Consider the following 23,649-nt stretch of genomic DNA (forward strand, 5'->3'; position numbering starts at 1 on the left):
TATGTATAGTAAAATAACGTTAAATCGCACGAGAGAAGCAAAAGGATGATCTTATACAATATTCGCTAGACGTGAAGAAGTATAGACGTAGGTATAAAACGTACGGGACGAATAAGTGATTCACGATCTTCCTGCATAAAAAAAAGACCTCTCTTCTTTCGAGATGCTCGCGATATGTAAGGCGATGACGTTCTCACGATGTCTAAAATATAAATGGAAAGGCAACAGGTGGTCAGTGGCCATTGTGGCTGCGGAGAAAAGCTCGGCATTCGAGCTCCCGGTGATACATTATATTCACGTCATCAATGCAAATGCTGGCTGGGCGTTCCTGAGTTTATATAACGTTTGTAATGTTACAACTTGCGCGCGTAAACGAGACTTCTAGCTTTGGTCACGCAACTTCGCATGGCCCATTTCATCGTACGCTTTACTCGCGTGCACCTCTTTCCACGGCCACTTTTTTGATCGCATAGTTTTTTGGCTTCATCTCTTCAACGTCCCTCTTTGGAAGGTCTAAGATGACCGCAATGAAAAAGAATGTAATCTATATCACATAAAGATATTCATATATAATTCTTCCCAATTAATTCATAACTTTCACGATTTTAGTCAGATATAACTTCTATGTTGACGTTTACTGGTTCCCGTCCTGATTTATTCATTGACATTAAATCGATATTATCGTGATGAACGATCTCTTATAGGCAAAAGTCTTGTGTCGCACATAAAAATTGTTATATAACGAGAAACGAATTTCATATGAATATGTTAAAAATAAATTTACTAGATAAATAAATGCATTTATTTCTCGAAAATTCTTATAATAATCGATCATCTTATAATAATAACATTTTGTATATATATTTTCATATATAAGAGGTCGTTAATTAACTATTAATTAGTCCTAGTACAAATTTTGTACGAGCTCGACATTAAAAGAATTTGAAAAAGTCGAAAGAAACAAGCAAGAAAAATATAACGTAAGCAAAATATATATTATTAACAATCCGGGGTCAATGTTTCTGATAAAAAATCTATATCCAGCCACGTGTGTTGCCTATTTTCTTGTAAGAGTCCCTAAAAGAATCTGATATGAAACATGAACCCGTATATATCGTCTTATCACTTTTTGTCAAAGTTGCTACAAGAGAGTAACAGATTCATTATATTTCACGTCCTTGTACGTTGTGCGAAGGGAGGCGCTCGCACCGCGCTTTTGATATTTGACGGGGGGAGATTCGTGGTTCACGTCGTGCATTAAACGCGTGTACGTGCGCTGGGGTGAAATCGCGTGAGTGTTAGTGCGGAATGGTTACGTGAATATTACTCGTTACAGCCCTCTAATCTAATAGCCGAATACGCGGGTAGAAGACGGAGCGAGGGGCCGGCTCCCCGACTTCAGGACCGCGACTATTTGCCCACGAAAGAGGCGCGCGCGCGGGCCGTAATATGCAGATTGCTTAATTATCGCAACGAATTATGCAAATCTCGACGTCGATGTTACGAGATTTCGCGGCACAGTTGTGACCGAGAGAGGGATGGGAAGTGAGAGAAGGAGAGCGGCGACGAGTGTTGGGGGCTAACGCTTTCGCCGAAAATGCCCGGTCCCTTCGACCCTGAAGTATTCGACCCAGAAGAGATACGAAAGGCACGTGGTTTTGCGTTTCTATGGCGGGCGGCTTAATTATTGCGGCGAATTATACAAATCTCGAAACGCGCGAAATGAAATTCTGCACGACGTGGACGAGGAGCAGCCGCGGGAGGGAAAGAAAGCCGTTTGTTAAACAATTTAATGCCGGCGAGTCATGTGAGTGTGATTTGATGCAGAAATTAAATCCGCATTTCTCTCTTCACCGCTGAAATGTGGTAACAAAAAATGCGATTCAATTAATCGGTTTAATATTTATCTGATTTTATATTTAAAAGTCATAGGTTTTTATTTCGTTTTGAAAAATAACGCGAGACAATAACAGCGTATAATAATGGGAAACACTTACGCTTCTTTTAATCGATCATTTAGTAAATCTTTCGCGGGAAACAATCGCTGTCGCGAAGTTATGGAGCTTCCCCCCCTCCCCAAGAGTAATTCGACTTAACTATGTTCGTTCCAGTTTCCTCTGACCCGGCGCAAGATCAACCCCTTCCAATTTTCCCCTCTCCTGTCAAACCTCGTTCGATCTATATAGACACATATGTATGTGCGCGCATAAAAATGTCGGATGTACGTATACGATCGCACACGTATGTCATCTCGCGTGTGTGCCCCCTGCTTTCAGCCACTCGAACACGTCGACACTCTCGGTCACGAAACTGCATTACGAACGCAACATCTCGGCTCATACCTACGAAATGAGATATTGATTTGCAATCTGATACTGTAATACGCGACGACGCGCTGTCGGCCTGCAGACGACGTACTGGCTCGTAGCGGAAGCGTGAAATCGTAACGCCTTATGAAACCCACATGATGTAGATACACACACACACGCACACATACACAACATTAACTATCTTTTTTTTAAACGAATTACGCATTAAAACTGATTCCTCTTTCAATTCTTTATACGAATGATCTAATTTATAGTGGCAAATTCAGCTTTTTGGAGCACAAATCTAAATGATAACTGATACAAATTGAAGAATCATATATTTAACAAGAGTTTGCAGTATTATATTTTATATCACTTGGATAATATATTTATATATTTTTTATTACAGATGCATTGCATATATTTTATTATGCACATCTCACATATATTGCCGCGAGAACGTTATTGCATTTAGCGCGCAAGTATCATAAACATAATTTACGGCTGATATATTATTGTTATATAAATATATGCAGTTTAAAAGTCGTGATAGATTATATGCTTTTCATTAAAAACGCGATATTTTTAATAGATGCGTTGTATGTAGCCGCGAGATTAATATTACAGCACTTTCGCTAACAAAAACATTACCATAAAACTTCTCTACTGGCAACACGCGTGCATATACATTTTATTTCGTTTTCACGAGCGGGATAATGCGATTTATGCCTCTCGGATCGACGCATTTACGCGTCACGCGGCAGGCAATATTTCTTCGGCCGCTCAATATTTCAAGCGACAATTTTGCAATTTGTCGTTCGGGGAATACATTACACACGAGAAGTTTTTAATTTCTAACAATACCGAGACGTTTTACACATCGACCGCCGGTAGCGCAAACATTTTTTCCCGATTTCACGGCCCGTATAATGCGGTTTACGCTTCGCGCGGCGGCACGGCGCGGCGCGGCGCGACCGTTCTCCGTGACTTTCCTCGCGAACAATATTTCTCCTGCAGCAGCTCGATGTACTCCCGGATTTCGCCTATTCTCTCCTCGTGGCTTTAAACTCATTTCTTTTTCTTCTTTTCAAAGAAATGCTTTAACAGAAAAATAACTTCGCCACCGCAGAGCGCGTAAACCTGTTTGCGGGGTCAGCTAGTTTGCCAGGCTAATGCTTTATGAAATATTACAGCAAAATTTTCATTGACCTGATGACATTATACAAACCTCCGACGCGCATGCGGAACGTATCGAGGTAACTCGCGGCTTTACTCCTTCTCGTGTAAAAGATTACATCTTTTTACTCGCGATGATAATCCACCATGTTCGCGCAGAACGTAATCCTGTATCAGCTGCGTACAAGAGTATTACACCTCCGCGCGAGAACGCTGAACTTTTTTTGCATGCTTTTTTTGTTTGATCGCATCGATCCACAGGCTGTTTATACGTCTCGAATCAGAGGCGCGCGCGTTCGTGCATCACGCAACGGGCGCGATATCTCTTCTCAATATTTTCGCGCTCATCGCGAGGGCTCTCGACGTTCACTCTTTCTCCCTTTCTCTCTTATCTCATGTATGCCGTGTGTGTGTGTTGACGTATAACGCGGCATGCGACCGGGCCTCACGTAGTTATGCTTTCCGAAGCATGTGACATTTCTTGTCACGCTTCGCAAACCCTCCGACGCCACGCTTCTCGCGCACCAAGAGAGAAACAGAGAGAGATCTTCCCCCTCGCATACATATATCTTCCGGAAATGCCTCGTAATAAAAGGTAAAAACCGCGTGAAGTGTTTTGTCGCGCCGCACCCGTCGCAAAACGACGGTCCCGCTGGTCCTATTTGCGTAACTTTGGCATAACGCCGATTCTTGCCAACTCCTCGCGGTAAAGGGAGAGAAACTCGCGACAGTCTATCACGTCTATAAAAGTTTAAAGCAATTTGAAGAATATAACCAACAGAAAAAAATTTATAAACACACGAAAGAACAATTTTGCTGAATCCATCAGATCTGAAAATAATTTTTTTCAATAATCAAAATAATTTTGTGCGAAAGTCAAAATGATTGCTCAAATAACAAAACATTTTATAGCAATTTATTTTATAGCGTTTATCAGTTTTAACATTCCAGCAAATTATTTTGATGATTTAACAAATACTTATTTTCAGATATGTATTTAGTAAAATTTTTAAACCTTTCAACAAAATCGTTCTTTCCCTGCACTCGCTGGATTTAATATAAGATTGAGATGTATATTAATTAATGCACACTGAATGCCACAAAATATCTCAACAGATACGCAATTTTTAGTCAGACTTTGCGAGATTAATCGGAATCCGTACGGCATTCAACGTGTTAAATAGGATTCCAAATAGACAGGGATTTATCGTACGCGCGAGTTCCATAGAAGCGATAAGATACGATGGCCAATTGAAGTTATTCTGAACTTCAACGAGTACAGAATCGGGCCCGAATGCCTACGAACGACATTCGCAAGAATATGCGCATTTCTGGATTGGAACGAGGAAAATCGAACGACGGAATTCGATATACTTGTCTCGAGGATAAGGCTTGAGTAGGAGTGGACGTTGACGCGCGCGAGCGATTAGGCACGCGAACTTTAAAACTTCGTTAGAGACGAGATATCTTCGGATATCTGGACGTAACGTGGACATAACGGGGATGTCCGTCGCTCCGACCGGATGTTGGGATCTCTCGTGGATAGTAGCGCGCGCACGCGCGCGCGGAAAGTGGATGGAAGGAAATTGTCTCTGCATTAACGGAGGCTCGGAAACTGCTCCCAACATTTAATTAAAGACATTCCCTGAGTAATTCCCTCGGCGGCCTCGTAATTGCATTGCTTTTATCTCCAGTACAACTGTTACTTGTTTGGCGGGTCGCCTTTCGTGTGTATCGGGAGTCAGACCGGGACTGCTGCGGGCCCCGAATCCGCGCGGCGCGGCGCGGGAGAAGGAAACAGAATGGACGACCGTAGAAAAGAAGCGCGATCGACCGAGAGAGCCCTGGGAGCCCATCAGCAAAATCCCGTCCTTAGTGCAGGATTCGAAGCGATTATTCGTACGATAAGGTTCTTGTCGTGATTCCTCATTGTGCGCCGACTCCCCCTCCGTTACAAGGTGGTATCGTCGAATCGATACGAACGTATCCGGCAACGGGGAACGATACCGCGCGCGTTTGCGATAGAGACACCCCGTCAACAAAACAGCGCGATGTTAATGTTAATAATTGATTTCCGTGTACGTTCAAGCGCGCCAATTTCAACGTATCTCGATGACGGCACTCGTTTGTTCTATGTTTTCATTACGATGCTAATAAAACAAATCTAGTAGAGACAAGTGGATACAGATGCACAAATACGCAATGTTAATGTTAATAATTAATTTCCGTGTATTTAAGCGCGTCAATTTCAACGGATCTCGATGATGGCACTCGTTTGTTCGATGTTTTCATTATGATGCTAATAGAACAAATCTAGTTAGACAAGGAGATACAATCATACAAATACATTAGAAGTGTATTGAGATAAGAAATAGAAGAAAAAAGAAATATGCAATATAAGTAAAACAGGACTAATAATTAATTTTTAATATTATTTTACTAATCGCTTTTCTTCATATTTTATAGTTTAACGCTTTATTTCTTGTCTTGTTTAAGATATACATATGTGATATGACAAAAACATACATAAATATTTGCAAAAACGCAGAAGATCAGTTTTTGCTGCATGTCGCTCTACATTGATTTTTCATGGAGTTATAGCGTTTTGAAAATCTGATACGAAAATCTGACACTATAGATACATTAAAGAATGCCGCACATATTTTCGCATGTAATTTCACACCTGCGTTACGAAAAAAAAAAACAGGTGTGAAAGCACCTGTAGTACTTTTTTATAAGTGAAATGTGATACACTGTGCCGTGGCGACGAACGCAAACGCGCACCAAAAACGAGATCACTAGTTGATATAATCGTCAATATTCCTATCTTCTTATCTTCACCGTAACAAAAAATCTAGCTCTTTTAATGAGTACGAGATCTCTCATCTTATTAGTTTCGTGATTGATTATTGAAAGTAAAATTAATTTCGCTCTGAAAACAATTCACGCTCATCGTTTCATAATTTTTTAAAATAAAATGATTAATATCTATATAAATAAATATCTTAAGTTTGAAGGAAACGCAAATATTTTAGCGCAACAGTCTTACATCTAGCTATATCTTGTGCATTTTTTTGGTGCCTTAAATTTGCCCGAGAAAAAACTCTGACCTTAACACTTGTTATTACCGCATGCTGATGAATTTTGGTCACACAGAACGTTTCGCGTTCTATTTTTATACTCAAAACGTTAAATTGTTTCGTTTCTCGTCCTGTTTTTTGCTGCCGTCCAATCTTTCGCGAGCGTACTCGAAATCTTTCAATACTATCATTTTGATAACATTGACAGATTTCAAGTTTTACACGGTTATACGGTTTTCCAATTAGTTATTTTCCCCTCGACATTTAAAAGGATCGCAGAAGCGGTTTTGTAATTTACGATACATCGACAAATTAAACTGTTCGCCCCTGTATTTCGATTCGATAGAGAATCACACGGACGAGGGGAGCAATCGGCGTTCCGGTCAGTCTTGCGGTTCCAGTTGAATCTATTGAAATTACCGTCTAGCGGATCGGCAAGTGTGATGGTGCGGCTAACGTGAGAGCCTCCAATCAGCAGGTAATTGCTTCATTCCGTTGGCAAGGCCTGCCTAATATTGTGGCTCCTCTGAGCTAAGCTCCAACGCCGAGACGTTGATCCGATTTGATCTTGGGGCAGAGATATCGGCAACTTTTACTTTAAGGCTCTCGATCGATTCTACAGTTAATGAGAAGAGCGTCGATAAAGAGAGAGATAGAGAGAGATGCTCACGAGACACGTGCGGATATAAAGAGCATCAATCGTTTACGCTTTCCTAAGGGCGACAATCTCGAAATTCGAATAGACAACGGCGCGCACGGGGCGGATAAAACATCAAACGCGGCCGCCGCCCACGCGCACGTCGGCTCACGAAATCATAATGGAAGAAAAAGCGCGCGCGGTTTAATATCGACATTTTTAAAGGGACAACCTTAATGGGGGCGACACGTAGGACAGACATAACGAGCAAGGGGAAGCGGCGGCAACGGCGGCGGCTTCAAACGTTCTCCGCATGATACCCCCGGCTCTCGGGGGGACGGCTTTTCCTTTCCGCGTGCAGTTCAGAACGTTGGATCGGAATTAATGAACCGTAATCCCCCAATAATGAGGCTTCGGCTTCACTGGCTCCGATACGACCTCGTCGATCCTCCCCGTGTACGACCCCGACCCGCGCCCCCCTCGCCTCTAGCTGATCGTTCCAGCCTCATCTCCTCCGTGCCGTACACGTGCGCGCCGGGCGTACATATGTGCTCGCGTAAATGTCACATACACCTTATGGGCACCTACGTTACACCTGCGTGGCGCCGCGCAAGGCCTCTCGAAGCCCGAGACTGTCGACGCGAGACAAATTATCTTTTCCGACGTGCACGCGTCGATGCCGTTCACCGGGGCGGCGTGTAACCGACGCGCGGCTCGACGATTTTTCTCACACGAAAGAGCGTGACGCATCATGCGTGGATAGGCTACGCGCCGCTGTGGCGTCTACCTGAAAATTCGACGTTTCGAATTTTTTGTCTTATTTTTTCTTTTTTTTGCGTTAGCGCTGACCTTGAACTCATTAATATTTAGAGCGTGCGACATGCTCTCGGCGAAGTCAAAGTATCGCGATCAGCTCGGAAGTTTTTCACACACACACACACACACAAAGAATTTTCGTGTAATAGCTGTAATTAACTTTTAACGAAAGTGTTTCGACATGCTGCTCGGGAAACAGGGGGAAATATACGGATTTCTGACTTGACAATCGTTGCTGTTTTTAACGAGTCAGTTTAAGTGGGTTCGTTTTTGCAAAGAATGCGGACTCCAGTTTAGCGCTCTCTCGGTTCTTTTAGATATGGCAAAATTGCAACTACGAAAAGAACGATAGGATTTATATGTGTGCAAGGAAGAAGTAAAACTTTTTTGATACGTTATACATCTTTTGATTGCTTTGCTCAAGGCTACAAAAAATACTTAAAAGAATCTAAAAGAATACTTCAAAACTCAGACATTTTCGAGTAAAATATAAACGAAGTTTTTTATTAAATATCTAAATAATTTGAAAAATTGGCAGATTTTACACAAATTCAATATTGCAATATTAAAAACAAACAGCATTTAAAGATAACGTTATCGTAACGTGTTTCACAGTTTCGCTTCTTCGCCGAGCTTTAGAGTAACGCGGACGCGTATATAGCTGAGAGGCTAAAAAGGAAGGAGTTTCGCAAAACTCTCGATATTAGTTGTTGTTACAGTAACACGGAAAGTTACATCCACTCCCGGAAACTTTCATGGCTTTGTATACTGCAGGCTCGTCGCTGATTTTCTCGCGACGCTCGCGGTTATACGCGCGTTTGACCCCGTTCGAGCCCCCGACCGCAAACGAAACTTTTAATAATCGAGGTGGCCCCGTGTATAGTGCGAGCCCTTCAGCACTCGCAAATACCAAATACACAGGGCGGCCGTGTCTGCCGCACGCGTTGCCGAAGGTGAAACCGCGGATTAAAAAGTCAAAGGGAAACGGCTGACGCGGTTTCAACTGCGATCTTGCGTATATGGGAGGTTACGCAGTAACCTTCCAAGTCTTCGACCTTGTACTCTGCACATATTATCGAAGCCCCCGCCCCTCTCTCTCTTTCTCTCTCTCTCTCTCGTTATAACGCTGTATCCGAGGTTTCAAGGTACGCATATTTCGAAACACGAGGTACGAGCGCTTCGCTCTTCGTCTTCATTTCGCTCGCCCTCGCTCGCGCGGCATATTCCGAAAATTAACGGAAGTTACGTTCGTTTCTATGAGAACGAGGCTACGGTTCGCTCGCATTACACATTTAGACGGGAGTTTCTGTGTAGATACGATAGAGAAAGATAGGAGGAGCTTTTCTCTAAAAGCTCTGCTCGCTCTGAGTGTGATTCTGTTTGCCACGCCAACACCCATTCGGGGGTCGAAAGCGACGTGTAGGAGAGAAAAAAAAAACAAAAATAATGAAAGCAAAATTCGGCGCGGCGACACGAGCGAGTGTTCCTGACAGCGTCGATTGGCGTCGCGCAAAATCGCCCCCTCTTTCATTTCAGAGGCGAGCATTTAACGCACATAGGTACACGTATACGCCCGACGCGTACAGCACATGCATTACAGCGAGAATATGTCAGGGCGGTACCGCCCCGGGCTGTTGCGTATAGGTACGCACACGCTGAAAACGTTTCGTTCAGGATTGTCTTTGAAATCATCGAAGCGACGTCTCGATCGATCTAATAGGATACACGGGGACACGATGTATCACAAGGTGACGTTCTGTGGAAATCTGTCAGGCGGATATATCGCGTTACCGGTCCGACTCCGGACTGTGTCCTCGTCGTTAAATTACAAGCAATTGCACCAGCCAGCGTATGCGCTTCGCTGATGAATAACGGCCTCGAGCCTTTTGTCGAGAACTGCCGCAGGGTGAAGACAGTCGACCGATTATCGATATACGCTCCAGTTGTTATCAATGTAATAACAGTCGCGCCGCAGATCGAATTTTTTCCTTACGGTTTGTTGATTTCATTGTCTATGCTATTTTTATTCAAGATATAGAATCAGATTTGTCTAAACTAATTGATATAATTTTCAGAGTCTTACATCCAACTTTTTATCCGTCTCTTCAATTAATCAATTAATTTAATTATTTTTTAGATTGCTCTAATTTAATATGTATAATATTTTTAAATATTTCAAATAATTTATCAAAATGTTTTCTATGTATATATCATTATATCTATTTTTTATTTAAAAAATTGAAAATTTAAATCGATCGATTTTAAATTTTGGTAGCGTGTTGTTGAACAATTAAATTTAATCAGAATTATACTAACATATTACAGATTTAATAATAGTTAATTAGTCCTTTAATATTTCAATGAATTTCTCTTTTTTAACGGCGGTTCTCTGCAATCGACGATAATCATCAAATTACAGGATTATATAGGATCGCGAACAATGTAAAGGCGATAGAATTGAATATAAATCTTCGCCCCGATCTTAATTGTACATAGTCTAATAATTGTCTGAGACACAAACTCCCTTAGGCGCGTCAATGCATGTCAGCGTGAGCGGCGGTCGATAGGCAATAACGCCGACAAGGACGATCGGGACGGGGTGGAGAGGAGGGGGAGGGAAGGGAGGTCCGGCAAGCGGCTTTGCAAAGTTTCGCCAATCAGCAGGTGGAATCCCGGACGGAACTCACTGACAATTCAATTACAACTGGGAATTCCTGGTCCGACCCTAAGCCGAGAAAGTTCGGCGGTTTGACGGAGACCGAGAGGGAATGGGTCTTCTCTCTCCGAAGGGCCGCGCGCGCGCGCGGGGAGGGGGAGAAGGAGGCGAGAGCCGCGCTTCTCCAAGTGTTATGCAGATTTCTGTTTGGCCAGTCATTACTGGGGTGTTTGCAGGCACGACAGCCATTGCTACGGCTACCCGGTCCGATCTCCCAACCACCAGTTACCTTCCCCTCTTGCCCCTTGTCCTTCCAACACTCACCCCTTCGTCGTCCCCTCTGCCGTTAACGGAAGACGGCCATCTACTGTCCGCGCGCTATGGCGCGCATCCCTATCCTCGATATTCATATCAGAAACCCCCCCCCCCCCTGCAGTCCGGTGTAGCGCTTCTATGAATATTTACCCTCCTTTCTGTTAATATCGCGTACGTGACATTTTCCGAGCGTAAATACGCGCCGGCGGCGGCGTCCGTGAACACGATGACTGGCGGTCATCGGCTGAAGAGGCGGATCGAAAGATAAAAAAAATAAACGCGCGCACGAAGAGATCGACCAATGTTCGTTGTTGCAATATTATATATGACGGATACTCACCGGCATAGTTTGGCTACCGTGTAGAGAGTTTATTGCTGCCAGTGCTTCTTGATGCGACGAAAGTTTCACGAAGGCACAGCCTGAAACAAACAGAGGAGTAATTTTTATTAAATCGATAAAAAATATTATATAGTATAAATACAATTTGTATTATGATACCATTAATATTGTAAATGTAATTTTTTTTCTCTATTATATTATACATATGAACGTATATTACATGTCACATAAATATTCTGTACCAGTTTTTGTTTAAATATCCGCAAGATATCAATTTCACACTTAATAAACGTAAACTCTATTATTGTAGAAATGCGTCTGTCTAAAAATCATATGATTTTTCGCCAAGGTAGAAGCAATGGCGAAACAAAGGGTTAAATAGAACTCGTAACGTTCCCTATTCATCTCGCCAGAAAGGAGCGTCGCGAGCAGCGGCAGCTCCGGCTCGTCCTTTTTCCATCGCGGAAAATTCCGCGGCGTTACTCGAAACTCGGAAGGAGGAGTGAAAATAGTTTTATCCGTTTTTATCTTCGCGAGTGATCCGCGCGACGAAAGGGGTTCCGTTTCCGCCATTGTCGAGGAGGAGCGGAGGCCGTCCGCGACGAGAGATGATGGAACGATTAATCGCTCTCGCTCTCCTCTACCACCTGCCACGTGCGCTCATCGCCGGTAGTTAGATGGAGACGCGGCGAAGACAAAGAGCTCGGGGGCTCTTTGAAAAATTGACGCGCCAGCGGAGCGCAACGTGCACTTTAATAAAAGATGTTTACCGCGCGCGGACAACGGCGCTTCGTAATCCGAGACGACGGTGATCGCGGTTTCGTGCAATAACTATTTGTATCGTCGCGGCGAAGAGGGACGAGGAGGGAGGGGGGAAGGAGGGAGGGGAAACGATGCCTCGACAATTGTTGTCGTCCTTTCCGCGCGCGTCGTATAAACGGGATAATCCACTGGATCGTCGCGTTCGATCTGTCGAAACGGACTTGTTCGGAAAATAAACCTCTCGATGTTACCATCGTCGTCGTCGGCGAGAAACTTGGAGGAGTTTCTCGCCTGTGCATTGAGGTCGCGTCATATGGCGATACCCCCAAACGATATTTTATATGCCAATAGCAGGTGATATCATATATCGGTTTATTTTCTTCTTGTTTTTTTTTTCTTTTACAGGGAACGTTGAGTTTTGTAGCTAGCACATTTGATTCGATCGATATCTCGAGTTTTTCGTCAAATCGCGAAATACTAACCGACGAAATTAAATTATTAGCATTAACAATTATAATTTAATTACGTTAAAGTTTTAACTTTCCAACAAACTTTCAACTTATAAATTAAACTATAATTATTATTATCATTTTTTTTTGTATTAAAGAATAATTACAAAGGAAAGAAACATATGTGGATATATATATATTTTTTTTTGCATATAATTATATATATTTATATATATTTATATATATTTATATATGTTCTTGTATGAAAAATTTTCTCTCAGCGTGTTCAAGCTGGACGAAGAGGCTAAGCTGGACGAGGAAGCTAGCTTGCTTAACGAGCGATTAAACATGATTGCAGGTTCTTACTTGAAGATTCACTCAATCACGTCAATCGTTCGACGAGCAAGCTAGCTGATCGTCCGGCTTGAACACGGCCAATGTCCGAGCCTCCTGTTTTGTATCTTGTCTATCTTTGTCGGAAGTCGCGCTTGCCTCGAAGTAGATGATTTGAAACGAGTTTTGAGTTTTGAAACGTGGTTTCCGAAAATGGAACATTTTCTTCAGTCCCTGACAATCATTACGGTGACAAGATTACGGGCGCGCGATACGCTTCGCGACTTCTAGTGAAACTTCAATATTTGTTGACTATGATTACATCCTGTATCAGCAAATTCTATTTCGACGTCGAGTCTCTCTCTCTCTCTCTCTCTCTCTCTCTCTCTCTCTCTCCCTCCCTCCTCTCGTACCCCCTGCTGCGAGTTTGAGCTCAAATATTGAATACAGTGTATATTTAATGAATATATGCATTAAAATTGTAGCTTGTACAAGGCGCGAATGGTTTACACGATAGTATAAATAGTTCGAGCAAAGGTTATAATCTGTATTGATCTATATATCGACATATACGCGCTCGTAATTGGTCCGAGAAAGCAGCTGGTTTGAAAAACCTTTTCTCAAGTCTTTCGTTTCTGCCTTTATCATTGTTTATTTTTTCTACAAGGGATAATTACAAAAAAATTGCCACGTCAATTCTTCAAGTTCGATGAGATCTACAGGCGTTTTCACTTGTCGCGTATGTAATTAAAATTTCATCGGCTAAGGTGAGAGTTCTCTTTCTGAATGTATGCGGTAAAAAATGCAACTGTTTTCATTGTATAATCGAAGAAATCTCATCTCGCAAAACCGAAACCAGAACGATTAATTTTCCCGTCTCGCAGGATTTGATGTTTCTTCTCTATTTGCATGCGAAAATAAATTCTGCGTGCTTCCGGCTACTCGATTTGCGTTCTTCGATTCGAGTCAACAGCGATCTTTAATCGCGCATCACGAATACGCGCCGCACGGCGCGGCAGCGGGCCAACGTCGATGGAATACTAATGTTTGCTCGAAAAAGCGAAGAATAAACCGTAGGGCGAATTTATCAGTGTGCTTCGAAAATAGAGGCCCGGGCTCCGATAAAATAACCGCTACGCAAATATACTGCGGCCGACGCGTACATGTAGATATATGTGTAGGTATACACGCGCCGATGTCGCCAATCCGAAAATGATGAAATTGATACGCGACAAGACGCGGCGCGCGCCCGCCACATCGTCAGTGAAATTGATACCCGGGTATTTTTCTCGCAACTTTATCTCCGTGCCGGAGGGGATATTAAAGCGTCCTCGCGTGGTGGGCCTTTCGCGTAAAGCCGGGAGGCCATTCCTATTACAAGTTTTTTTCGTTTTTAACGCCGAGCGGCAACGGGACACGGCGCGCCCGTGAAAATCGTGATGATTGCGCCGTGATTCTATTAGGCACGCGTTTCGCCGACTCAACGTTCGGAAATTGTGTTTTTAATTCTCTCCCCTCCCCCCCCTCAATAAATCGATCGTGGCTAAACAAGTATTAACATTCCCGCGCGGCTGGTAGCAGAGACCGCGCGACGATCGGCCGCGGTTTTGCGGCGACCGCGGTCAGCGGTGCAGTGCAAAAGGAAAAAGGGAAGAGAGACCGCGAAAATACAAAAAAAGGAGAGTTACAGCGATTGGTGGATGAACGGGTCAAAGTCGAAACCTCTAATGCGATTAACGGACGTTAAATCGGAACGTTCCTTTCGGAAATACTCGTGTGTGTGTGTGTGTGTGTGTGTGTTGTCTATTCGTAGGAAAAACGTTTTTTTCCCGAACTTCTCCACCTTTTATCGCTTTCTATCAGAAGCATGCGAGCGTGGCACACACTCAAAAAGCACCGAGGGTCGCAAACCTTCGGGGCAGCGATTTCAGAGCCGCCTCTCGATCCGAGGGTCGCTCGGCCCTCGACGCATGTAGTTTTATAATTATTGCGAGCCTCAGGGGGATCATACGGGATCAGGCTTTATCGTATATGAAATGCATGCGAGCGCATGTGCGCCGCGCTGGCCACGCGTCACACGTGGCGCGTCGATTGCGCATGCAGCGAGATATACGCTATCTCTTCCGACCCCTCATCCCCCGTGACACGTAAGGGGATGAGTACACGCGAGTGCTAATTCGAAATGATCCGCACGGACGGACGGACTTGCAATTTTCGGAACGGACGCATCGTTCCTTTTTCCATTCCTTCTTCGCGTGCATGCAAATGTACTCCGAATTCATCCGCGATGATCAAACTCGGACCTGCGACCGACCCGGCCCTTCGGTCTCGTCGACGCGCGACCATAGTAAACACAATGTAAAGTTCAGCTAAAAGTTAAAATCGCTTCAAGGCTCTGAGACTTGTACATTGCCGGTCGATACTCGCGGCACGTACGAGCAGCCGCGCGCGAGTGTGTATATTATCATCAAATATACAATGTACGCGTGTTTTCTCATGGAACAGCAAACACGCGTACACGTGCGTCGTAGGGTCTTGGCGGAGAAAACGAAAATTCGATGATTTGATAGGCGGCACTGCCGCCCACCGCAAATGTACTCGGTAGACAGATTAACGCGCTTTACGGAACGCGCATCGCGTGCGTGTGCACACGTACACGCGTACACGTCTACACGAGTTTGGCGACTACCAACAGCGCGTGTTACCTGTGTGCTACCCGTATCAACCCCCTTACCCGGTACCCCATTCGGCCACGCGCCTCTCTCGTCTCTCTCCCCCCGCCTGTCACTATCGCCTGCGCCGCCGCCACCCTCGCGTCGCCTCTTCCGCGCGCAGTAATCCAATCATCCACGTCCTACGATTTGTACGTAGTAATTCCGTCTGTTTGATCATCCGGACGGCTCGGCTTTTCCCTACGCGCGCGTATCGCGCGCCGCGCCGCGCCGTTTGTTTCAATACGGCTCTGCCTTGCTGTACGCGAGCACACAGGTAACTGCAAGTGCGATACGAGCGAGATTTGTATCGGTTATCGCTGATTGGTGAAACCGTTGACGGAGTGATTCCAAACGTACGTATGGCCACCGACCGTGGAGAAGTATGAAAAATTGTAACGTACAAAAAAATGCCTGTAATAACTTTCCCCGGACGCGACGATAAAAACTGTTAGGGACAAATCGTAATGGTCTTACAGAGAAATGTCACTTTTTATCTGCGATATTACGTTGGCAGGTAATACGGTAAATTAACAGTATTCTAATAATATGTATCGAAATATATTTAAAAAAAGAAAGAAGGGATTTTATACAAAGATGAATTAAATTTTTAATAAAATTGTTGATTAATTTTTTCGCATGCGACATAATTGATTTAATTACGTAAAAGCGTACATTCTCATCTCCCGTACTAAGGATGACTTTTATAATATAACATTTGTTCCGTGCAAATAAAATACTTTCTGTATAATTAATAATTAAACTTATTAAACGATACAGAAAGTATTTTATCGGCCTGATCGACACGCGAACTAGAAACCCCTTTGCTGACAAAACATTCTACTTTCCTGACGGTTTTCGACGTATAAACGCTCGTTCTAAATTCAAGCCGCAGCAGGGATAAAATATTTATTACGCACATCGTCGACAATGTCGAGCCCGAGCTCGGGGAAAGAGACAACTTTCTATTCATTCTTCCTTCTTTGTAATCGTTTATTCAATTATTCTTTAACACTGTAACTGTGTCGCGCCATTAGCTACGCTTTTACTACTATAAACGGTTCGTGGCCTTATGGGTGTACGGGTGTGTTAACTCGTTTGACGAGGAGAGCCGTGCGCCGCTCGATAGCGAGTCAAGGCGAGGTGTATAGCGCGTTTAGCGATCGATCTTCTTATACTCGTTTCCGCGAGTAAAACTTGGCGGAAGTTGTACGCTTCATTAATCAACAGTTGATAATTAAATCAAGCCGCGAACTAAGTTCGAAAAAATGCCCCGCGCGCTCTCTCGTTTGAGTTCGCCTCGGCGTTAGAGGGAAGAGGGGAGGGGGGCCTCATTAGAGAGTAATTATTTCGCTACGTTACGCGAAAAGGCGTTATATCGCGCCGATCGATAGATCTTTTATCCGTGGCGCGCGCACTCGACGCTCCGAAAGGAGCGTCAGTTCGAAAATAGAATCGTCGTGATCGATGGGCGACGAACATCTGTTACCGTTGTTGCTGATGAAAGAGGGCGATTTGAATATAGACCCGATATACGCGTCTCGTGTGTCAACTTTTGCGCGACGTGCGGTTGTAAAAGTCGCTGGCGAACAGTTATTTTTTTCTCCATTTTTTTCGTAACTGCTGAGGATGAGTATCGGACAATATTTGTCAATTTATTAAATTAAATTTTATGATAAATTATGAATTATTTTTAACTTTATGTGATTAAAACCTTTGTGTTACATTTCTCTTAGAAAAATTTTATTTATATACGCTATATATCTTGATATTAAACATTTTAATGCAGATACATTTTATATATATGTGTGTGTATTTCATTTTTTTAAACCGTGTATTAAATATAAAATCGTAAATAGAATTCAATTTTATGATAAATTTGGAATATTTTTAGCTTTATGTGATTAAAACCTTTGTGTTACATTTTTCTCAGAAGAATTTTATTTATATACGCTACATGTCTTGATAGTGTATGCATTTTTGTATGTAGATACATTTTATATATAAGTACGTGAAGTGTATTTCAAATTTTCAAATCGTGTATTAAGTATAAAATCGCGTATAGAATTCTATTTCCTGAACTTTTGACACAAATTATAGATCGTCTAAAGTAGTTTGACACTTGGAGCTTAATGGATGTGTTTCAAAGTTTTATAAGAGCTCAAAATTTGGTAGTTAGGGGTACTCACATATTTTCCGGGATTCCTGTTAAAAGAGAGACGGCTAATTTTATGCGCGGCTCGCTGCCGACTGAGTCGCGACATTTCTCGAATGTAGGACGAGGGACCTTCCGGTCGAAAATTTATCTCCCCGTAATAACACCGTGGCACCGGCGCTTTCCGGGTGTCACGCCCGGTAACGGTTCGTGTACGTGCCCGTGTCTCTTTGTCTTCCGCCTTCTTTCTCTGCATGCCCTCCCTTGCATCCCTCCGGGAGCGCGGCCGTGTCCGCATTATAATGGCATTACGTGTCCTCACATTACACTTGCTGTCCCAGCTCGTAATACACATTTCTCCCCACGTTCCGCTACTCTTCCCCGGCACAGTGCCGAGTCTTATTTTTTTCTCCTCGGATACGTCCGTCCCGGATTTATCCTACATTGTGATTCGGGGCTTGTGCAGTATTTACAGAACCCCCGAGCGAGAGGGTGTTACGCGCGAACACCATCGAAAAATTGAGTTAGAAATGGCATGACCGAATAAAATGTCACCCACCGTGATATAGCGTCCCTGTCCAAGGAAACTCATGAAATTACAATATCGTATTACTTAATTCATATTTTTTTCGCTTAAAGTTTAAAAAAACCGATATAAGGACTGTAAACTCAACATTCGGAATAAAATCTTTTCTATTTGAAAAATCAGCTTTTCGCGCGAACCTAGGGTTCCCAATAGAGCACCGCCGACCAAACACTTTGTGAAACCTGCAGTTACCTCGTAGAAACTCGTAGTGCTCCATTCCCGCGGAATTTAGTGTTCTCGTTAATGAAATGAGCCCATCCATTCCCGCTGTCAATGGCAATTTGTATATGATTTATAAATCAATGCAGCCAATCGCCAGACTGTATTCTCGCCCTACGAAACTTTACGTGAAACCTTTTTTTTTTCATTTCGACGATAATATGTAGCAATAATTTATTCCGAGAAGTAAAAAATATGAATGCTTCTTGATTTCGGAAAGAGATGGATAAAATTCTGCTAACACAATGCCTACACGCGACTTTCACGTTGATATGAAAGCATTTCTAAAATTAGAATGAACGATTAATTGACGATCGTCTAAAAAAGATGTAAATTTCATTGAGTATCGTGCAAAGTGCAAACAGAATGGATCGAAAGTGTCACGGAATAACGTGAGTGCTTGGCGCTCACGAGCTCGATATCAAATCCCACCTGACCTATTCCACGCGGTCGCACCCTAGCTAACAGGCATTTCGCAAAGTCGTTAATAATTTTTTTTTTTAGCGAGTCCCCTCTTTCAGTACTACGCGCGCCATTAGCGAAATAGTCGGGACTCCACCCATTCGCTGCGTGTCAGTGGGACTGTACGTATCCTTTCATACCCGTGACACGAATCTATCCAGTTCGACCGGGCTAAAAAAAAAGCTTTCCAATAAATCGAGAATATAATGTGCTCCGGAGCACTTGCCAATAGGTCGAAATGGGCATCTTATAAGTTAGCAGAACAAAATGAGCAGAATCAATTCTATCTAGTAAAATAATTTGTTGCTCTATTAGTTTTTTAAAAAATGATGTTCTACTAAAGGAAGATTAAGTTAGCAGAACAATATATATATTAACAAAATTATGCATAAAAATAACGTCAGAATTTGTTGCTAATTTGTTGCTTACAAAATATGTTAGTCTTAATTTAGTTATTCGTAAAATAAATATAAACAGCAGAAAACCTACATAGCACGCCCTGTCCGTTATAAGTTCTGTTGTCCGATCTTCGAAAGAAGAATTAATTAAGAATTAGTTGCTCGCATAAATTCGATTTTAAAATAATCCACAAGCATCATACTAATAAAATATGTCGATTTCCGGTTTTGTTGCTAGCTCTAACATGTCGAAAATAAATTATTTATCCCGGCCGCTCGCGCCGCTCGCTCTGAGTTCTGTAAATCCACGGAAAAATTGAAAAACGGTTTTAATAATTTATTTTCGACATGTTAGAGCTAGCAACAAAATCGGAAATCGACATATTTTAATAGTATGATGCTTGTGGATTATTTTAAAATCGAATTTATGCGAGCAACTAATTCTTTGAAGATCAGGCAACGGAACTTATAACGGGCAAGGCGTACTATGTAGGTTTTCTGCTGTCGTTTATATTTCTTTTGCGAGTAATTAAATTAAGACTAACATATTTTGTGAGCAACAAATTAGCAACAAATTCAGACGTTATTTTTATGCATAATTTTATTAATATGTATATTGTTCTGCTAATTTAATCTTCCTTTAGCAGAACATCATTAAAAAAAAAACTAATAGAGCAATAAATTATTTTCTGTGGCACCTTTTTAGCAACAAATAAGTAACAAATAATTTTACTAGTTAGAATTAATTCTGCTAACTTATAAGACGGGTGATTCGTTCGGCTTCAACGCTCGAGTTTCGCTCAAGTCTCTCTTGGTCCTTCCGTTTTGTTTCGTTTGGTTTTTTATTCGTTTATTTTTTCAAAAAATAGCGCTTGCCCCGAGGTAGTTCGCGAGCCCGTCCCCTCTTTTTAATTTTTGTAAATTTTCGGGATTTCAGATCCCGAGGAGATGATGAATTTACGATCCGCGATGCCGCGTCTTTTTCTAAGCATTCCTTAAATGCCTCGCATTCGGCATCGCTTTTAATGTTCGTCTTTTACTTCTTCGAAAGTGAAAGTGCTTGGAAAATTCTCGGAAGCGACGCTCAAAAAAAAAGGTTTTTTAGTTTCTCAGAAGCTCGGGCTCGAGCGGTGTTTACATCGCGCGCGGCTCATCACTTTTTTCGGCGAATCGCCGATTGGTTTCGAAGTGGCTAAACGGACCAATGACGTCGAGCGAGACATTGAGCTGTGACTTCTACCAACTTAATTTCCATATTTTCGCTTCGGTCAGTCTGCGCGGAGCGATGATTTGAGTATGGTGTTGCGTTACTTCGCTCCGCGATCACGCATCTTTTCAACGATCGAAAGACAATATCCCGTACGAACGAGTGTCGGGAGTGTCGAATCGAATAACGAGTGAGCCTCTATTTGCCTTTTATTTCATTATGATATAAAGATTAAGAATCCAAGAGTAATGCTCGAGTCTCGCGTTTCCGCGCGTCGTAGCCAGTCTCTCCTCGAAAAGTGCACGCATCAAAATGGCTACCGGCCAGTCGTCGGATAATTTACGTTTTGCAAGTTCGCGTCTTTTAGTCCGTCGAAAGTGAATCTCGCGAACGAGTGTCGGGAGTGTCGGGAGTGTCGGGATTGTCGGGATTGTCGGGATTGTCAGGATTGTCAGGATTGTTGAGCGTCGAGAGTATCGAATCAAACAACAGGCGATACCTGGAAGCAGAGAGGAATCGACGTATCGGCCGGTGAGTGAGTTACTTGTTGCGTTCTTTATCACTTATTGCTCGATTCCGATCACAAATCAGAAGTTTCTATACTTTTTACAATTCTTAATTATGCAGTTATTCTCCGAGTTAAACTAATCTAATCGGCGCCGTTCTTTAGACGGGCGCACATCAGTGAGCCGCGGGCGTAGTAGTGTGCGTGAACACAGCGTCGCTGCGTGCGGCGGATCGCTCACGCACACTACTACGCGCGCGGTTCACTGATGTGCGCCCGTCTAAGAACTGCGCATATTGGATTAGTAATTAGTTTAACTTGGGAATAACTGCATAATTAAGAATTGTAGAAAAAAATAAGTTCAGGAATTTTTGACAGAATTTTTTATCAGGAATAGCGCTAAAAATAATTGTATCCATAAATATAAATATAAATTTATGGATGCAATTATTTTTTATTATGCTGTCTTATGCTTCCTATCGAGATATAAATCAAATTTTAAGAAATCTGTAAAGTAATTCAGAATTAATAATAAAGCAGAAAATTATGTAGCGAGCATTATAAACTCGTGATAAAATTCAACAATAGCTAACAATATTTTTCTAACGTAATTCTATTTACGCAATTAAATTAATGTAATTATTGAATAAATTAGACAAATATTTCTAGCTATTATATATTTAATTTAGCTATATATATACCTATATATATATTTGATTATTTTATGTCGATGTCGGGCCTACTTTAAAAAACCCACTATATATATTTTTGATTTTTTCACCGATCCATTACGCAATTAAATTAATGTAATTATTGAATAAATTAGACAAATATTTTTAGCTGTTGTTGAATTTTATCACGAGTTAATAATGCTCGCTACATAATTTTCTGCTTTATTAATTCTAAATTACTTTACAGATTTCTTAAAATTTGATTTGTATCTCAATAGAAGACATAAGACAGCATAATAAAAAATAACTGCATCCATAAATATAAATTTAATCCATAATCCATAAAAATAAATATATGGATGCAATTATTTTTTATTATGCTGTCTTATGCCTCCTGTCGAGATATAAACCAAATGTTACGAAATCTGTAAAGTAATTTAGAATTGATAATAAAGCAGAAAATTATGTAGCAAGCATTATAAACTCGTGATGAAATTCATAAACATAATCAATAGCTAAAAATATTTTTTTAATTTAATCAGTAATTACATTAATTTAATTGCGTAATGGATCGGTGACAAAATCAAAAATATATATAGTGGGTTTTTTAAAGTAGGCCCAACATCGTACACTTCTTGCCGATTTAATAACTTCAAGTTTAATTAACTATCGAAAACTCGACCGATCGATTTCCCCGGAGTTCTTCCGTCGAGGATACACTTTGCTTTTGATCCCGGTCTTCTCCCGTCATCCAACTCGTGGGGTCGGTTGTGTTCTCTCTCCCTCTCCCCTTCTCTCTCTCCCTCTCTCCCTCTGTATTCGTCCGGCAAAAAGTATTCCGCTTTTTAATCATAAAATGCGACACAGTATGTCGCACTCGCGAGAGTCATTGTACTCTAAAATTTTTGAGAGGGCCGACTTGGGACAGTGGAATTGAAAATTTACGTCACTGATACCACTGACGGATATCATCATATGCAAACTCAATTGTGTACCGATGCATATTTTACATGATTATTATAAATAATTGTTATATCAATTATTAACGACCCTGTATTTGCGCTTGATTTGTTTGCGCGTATTAATCGTATAACTTCCGGTGTTATACGGAATAGCATATCATTGTTAATTGGCAAATGATCATATTACCTTTCATGTCGGCTTGTATATTTATGACAATACAAACGTGGCGTTTCTGCGCTTTCAAGGTGCGCGCAGTGTACAAAACGAATATTAAATTTTGCGCTGAAAAAAATATATTAAAAAAAACAATCGAAATCGCGCTGGAGAATCGCGCATTATATCGAGATGACCGGTCGTATTTATAGCGGTAAAACCACCATCTTCTTGGTGTAAGCATCGCCACCGCCGCCGCCGCCACCTTCTGGCGCCACTCTACCCCCGTGAAGGAGGGTGCTCTCGGGGTTGGAAGCTCTCAATATGTCCGACCTAATCCTCTCCCGGAGGACTCGGCGTCCCCTCTCGCGCTTTACTTTGCAATACGTACAAACATTTCGAGCCCAGCTGCGCCACGGGATTTAGGAGCTGAGCGATTAATAAATGCTCCGTACGACGAGCTGGCACCGGGACTCTCCGACAGCCACTCGACGAGGAGGCTGCCCGTGATTTACCGTCCGGACTCGCGTGTCTGCATCCAAGCCCCTGTCGCTTCGTCTGGATTTTCGGTGATTTCGCGGCATCGTTATGATTTAGTGCCGCGCTTCGCCTGAAACATCGACGACGATCGGTCTTCCTCTTTCAGCGTTCGGAAACTTGGGATAAGACATCGAAGCGACTGACAGACGAGTCGTTCGTAGTGCAGAAGCTGTCTCGTACTCTCTTTAAAAAATACGTCGCTCTCG

General features: G+C 42.3%; 1 protein-coding gene across 16 annotated transcripts in view; it reads right to left on the bottom strand.

Moving 5' to 3' along the window:
- The window catches only part of LOC105456545 (CUGBP Elav-like family member 4), a 560,009-nt gene that overhangs the window by 18,810 nt on the left and 517,550 nt on the right, over positions 1-23,649 (bottom strand). For all 16 annotated transcript variants that reach the window (XM_011700665.1, XM_011700673.1, XM_011700661.1 and 13 more), the window contains one exon: positions 11,330-11,409. In XM_011700665.1, the coding sequence (XP_011698967.1) occupies positions 11,330-11,409 (80 nt within the window). The remainder of the gene's footprint in view (positions 1-11,329; positions 11,410-23,649) is intronic.

This window comes from Wasmannia auropunctata, unplaced genomic scaffold (assembly GCF_000956235.1).
Source record: "Wasmannia auropunctata unplaced genomic scaffold, wasmannia.A_1.0 LD335634.1, whole genome shotgun sequence".
Lineage (NCBI taxonomy): Eukaryota > Metazoa > Arthropoda > Insecta > Hymenoptera > Formicidae > Wasmannia > Wasmannia auropunctata.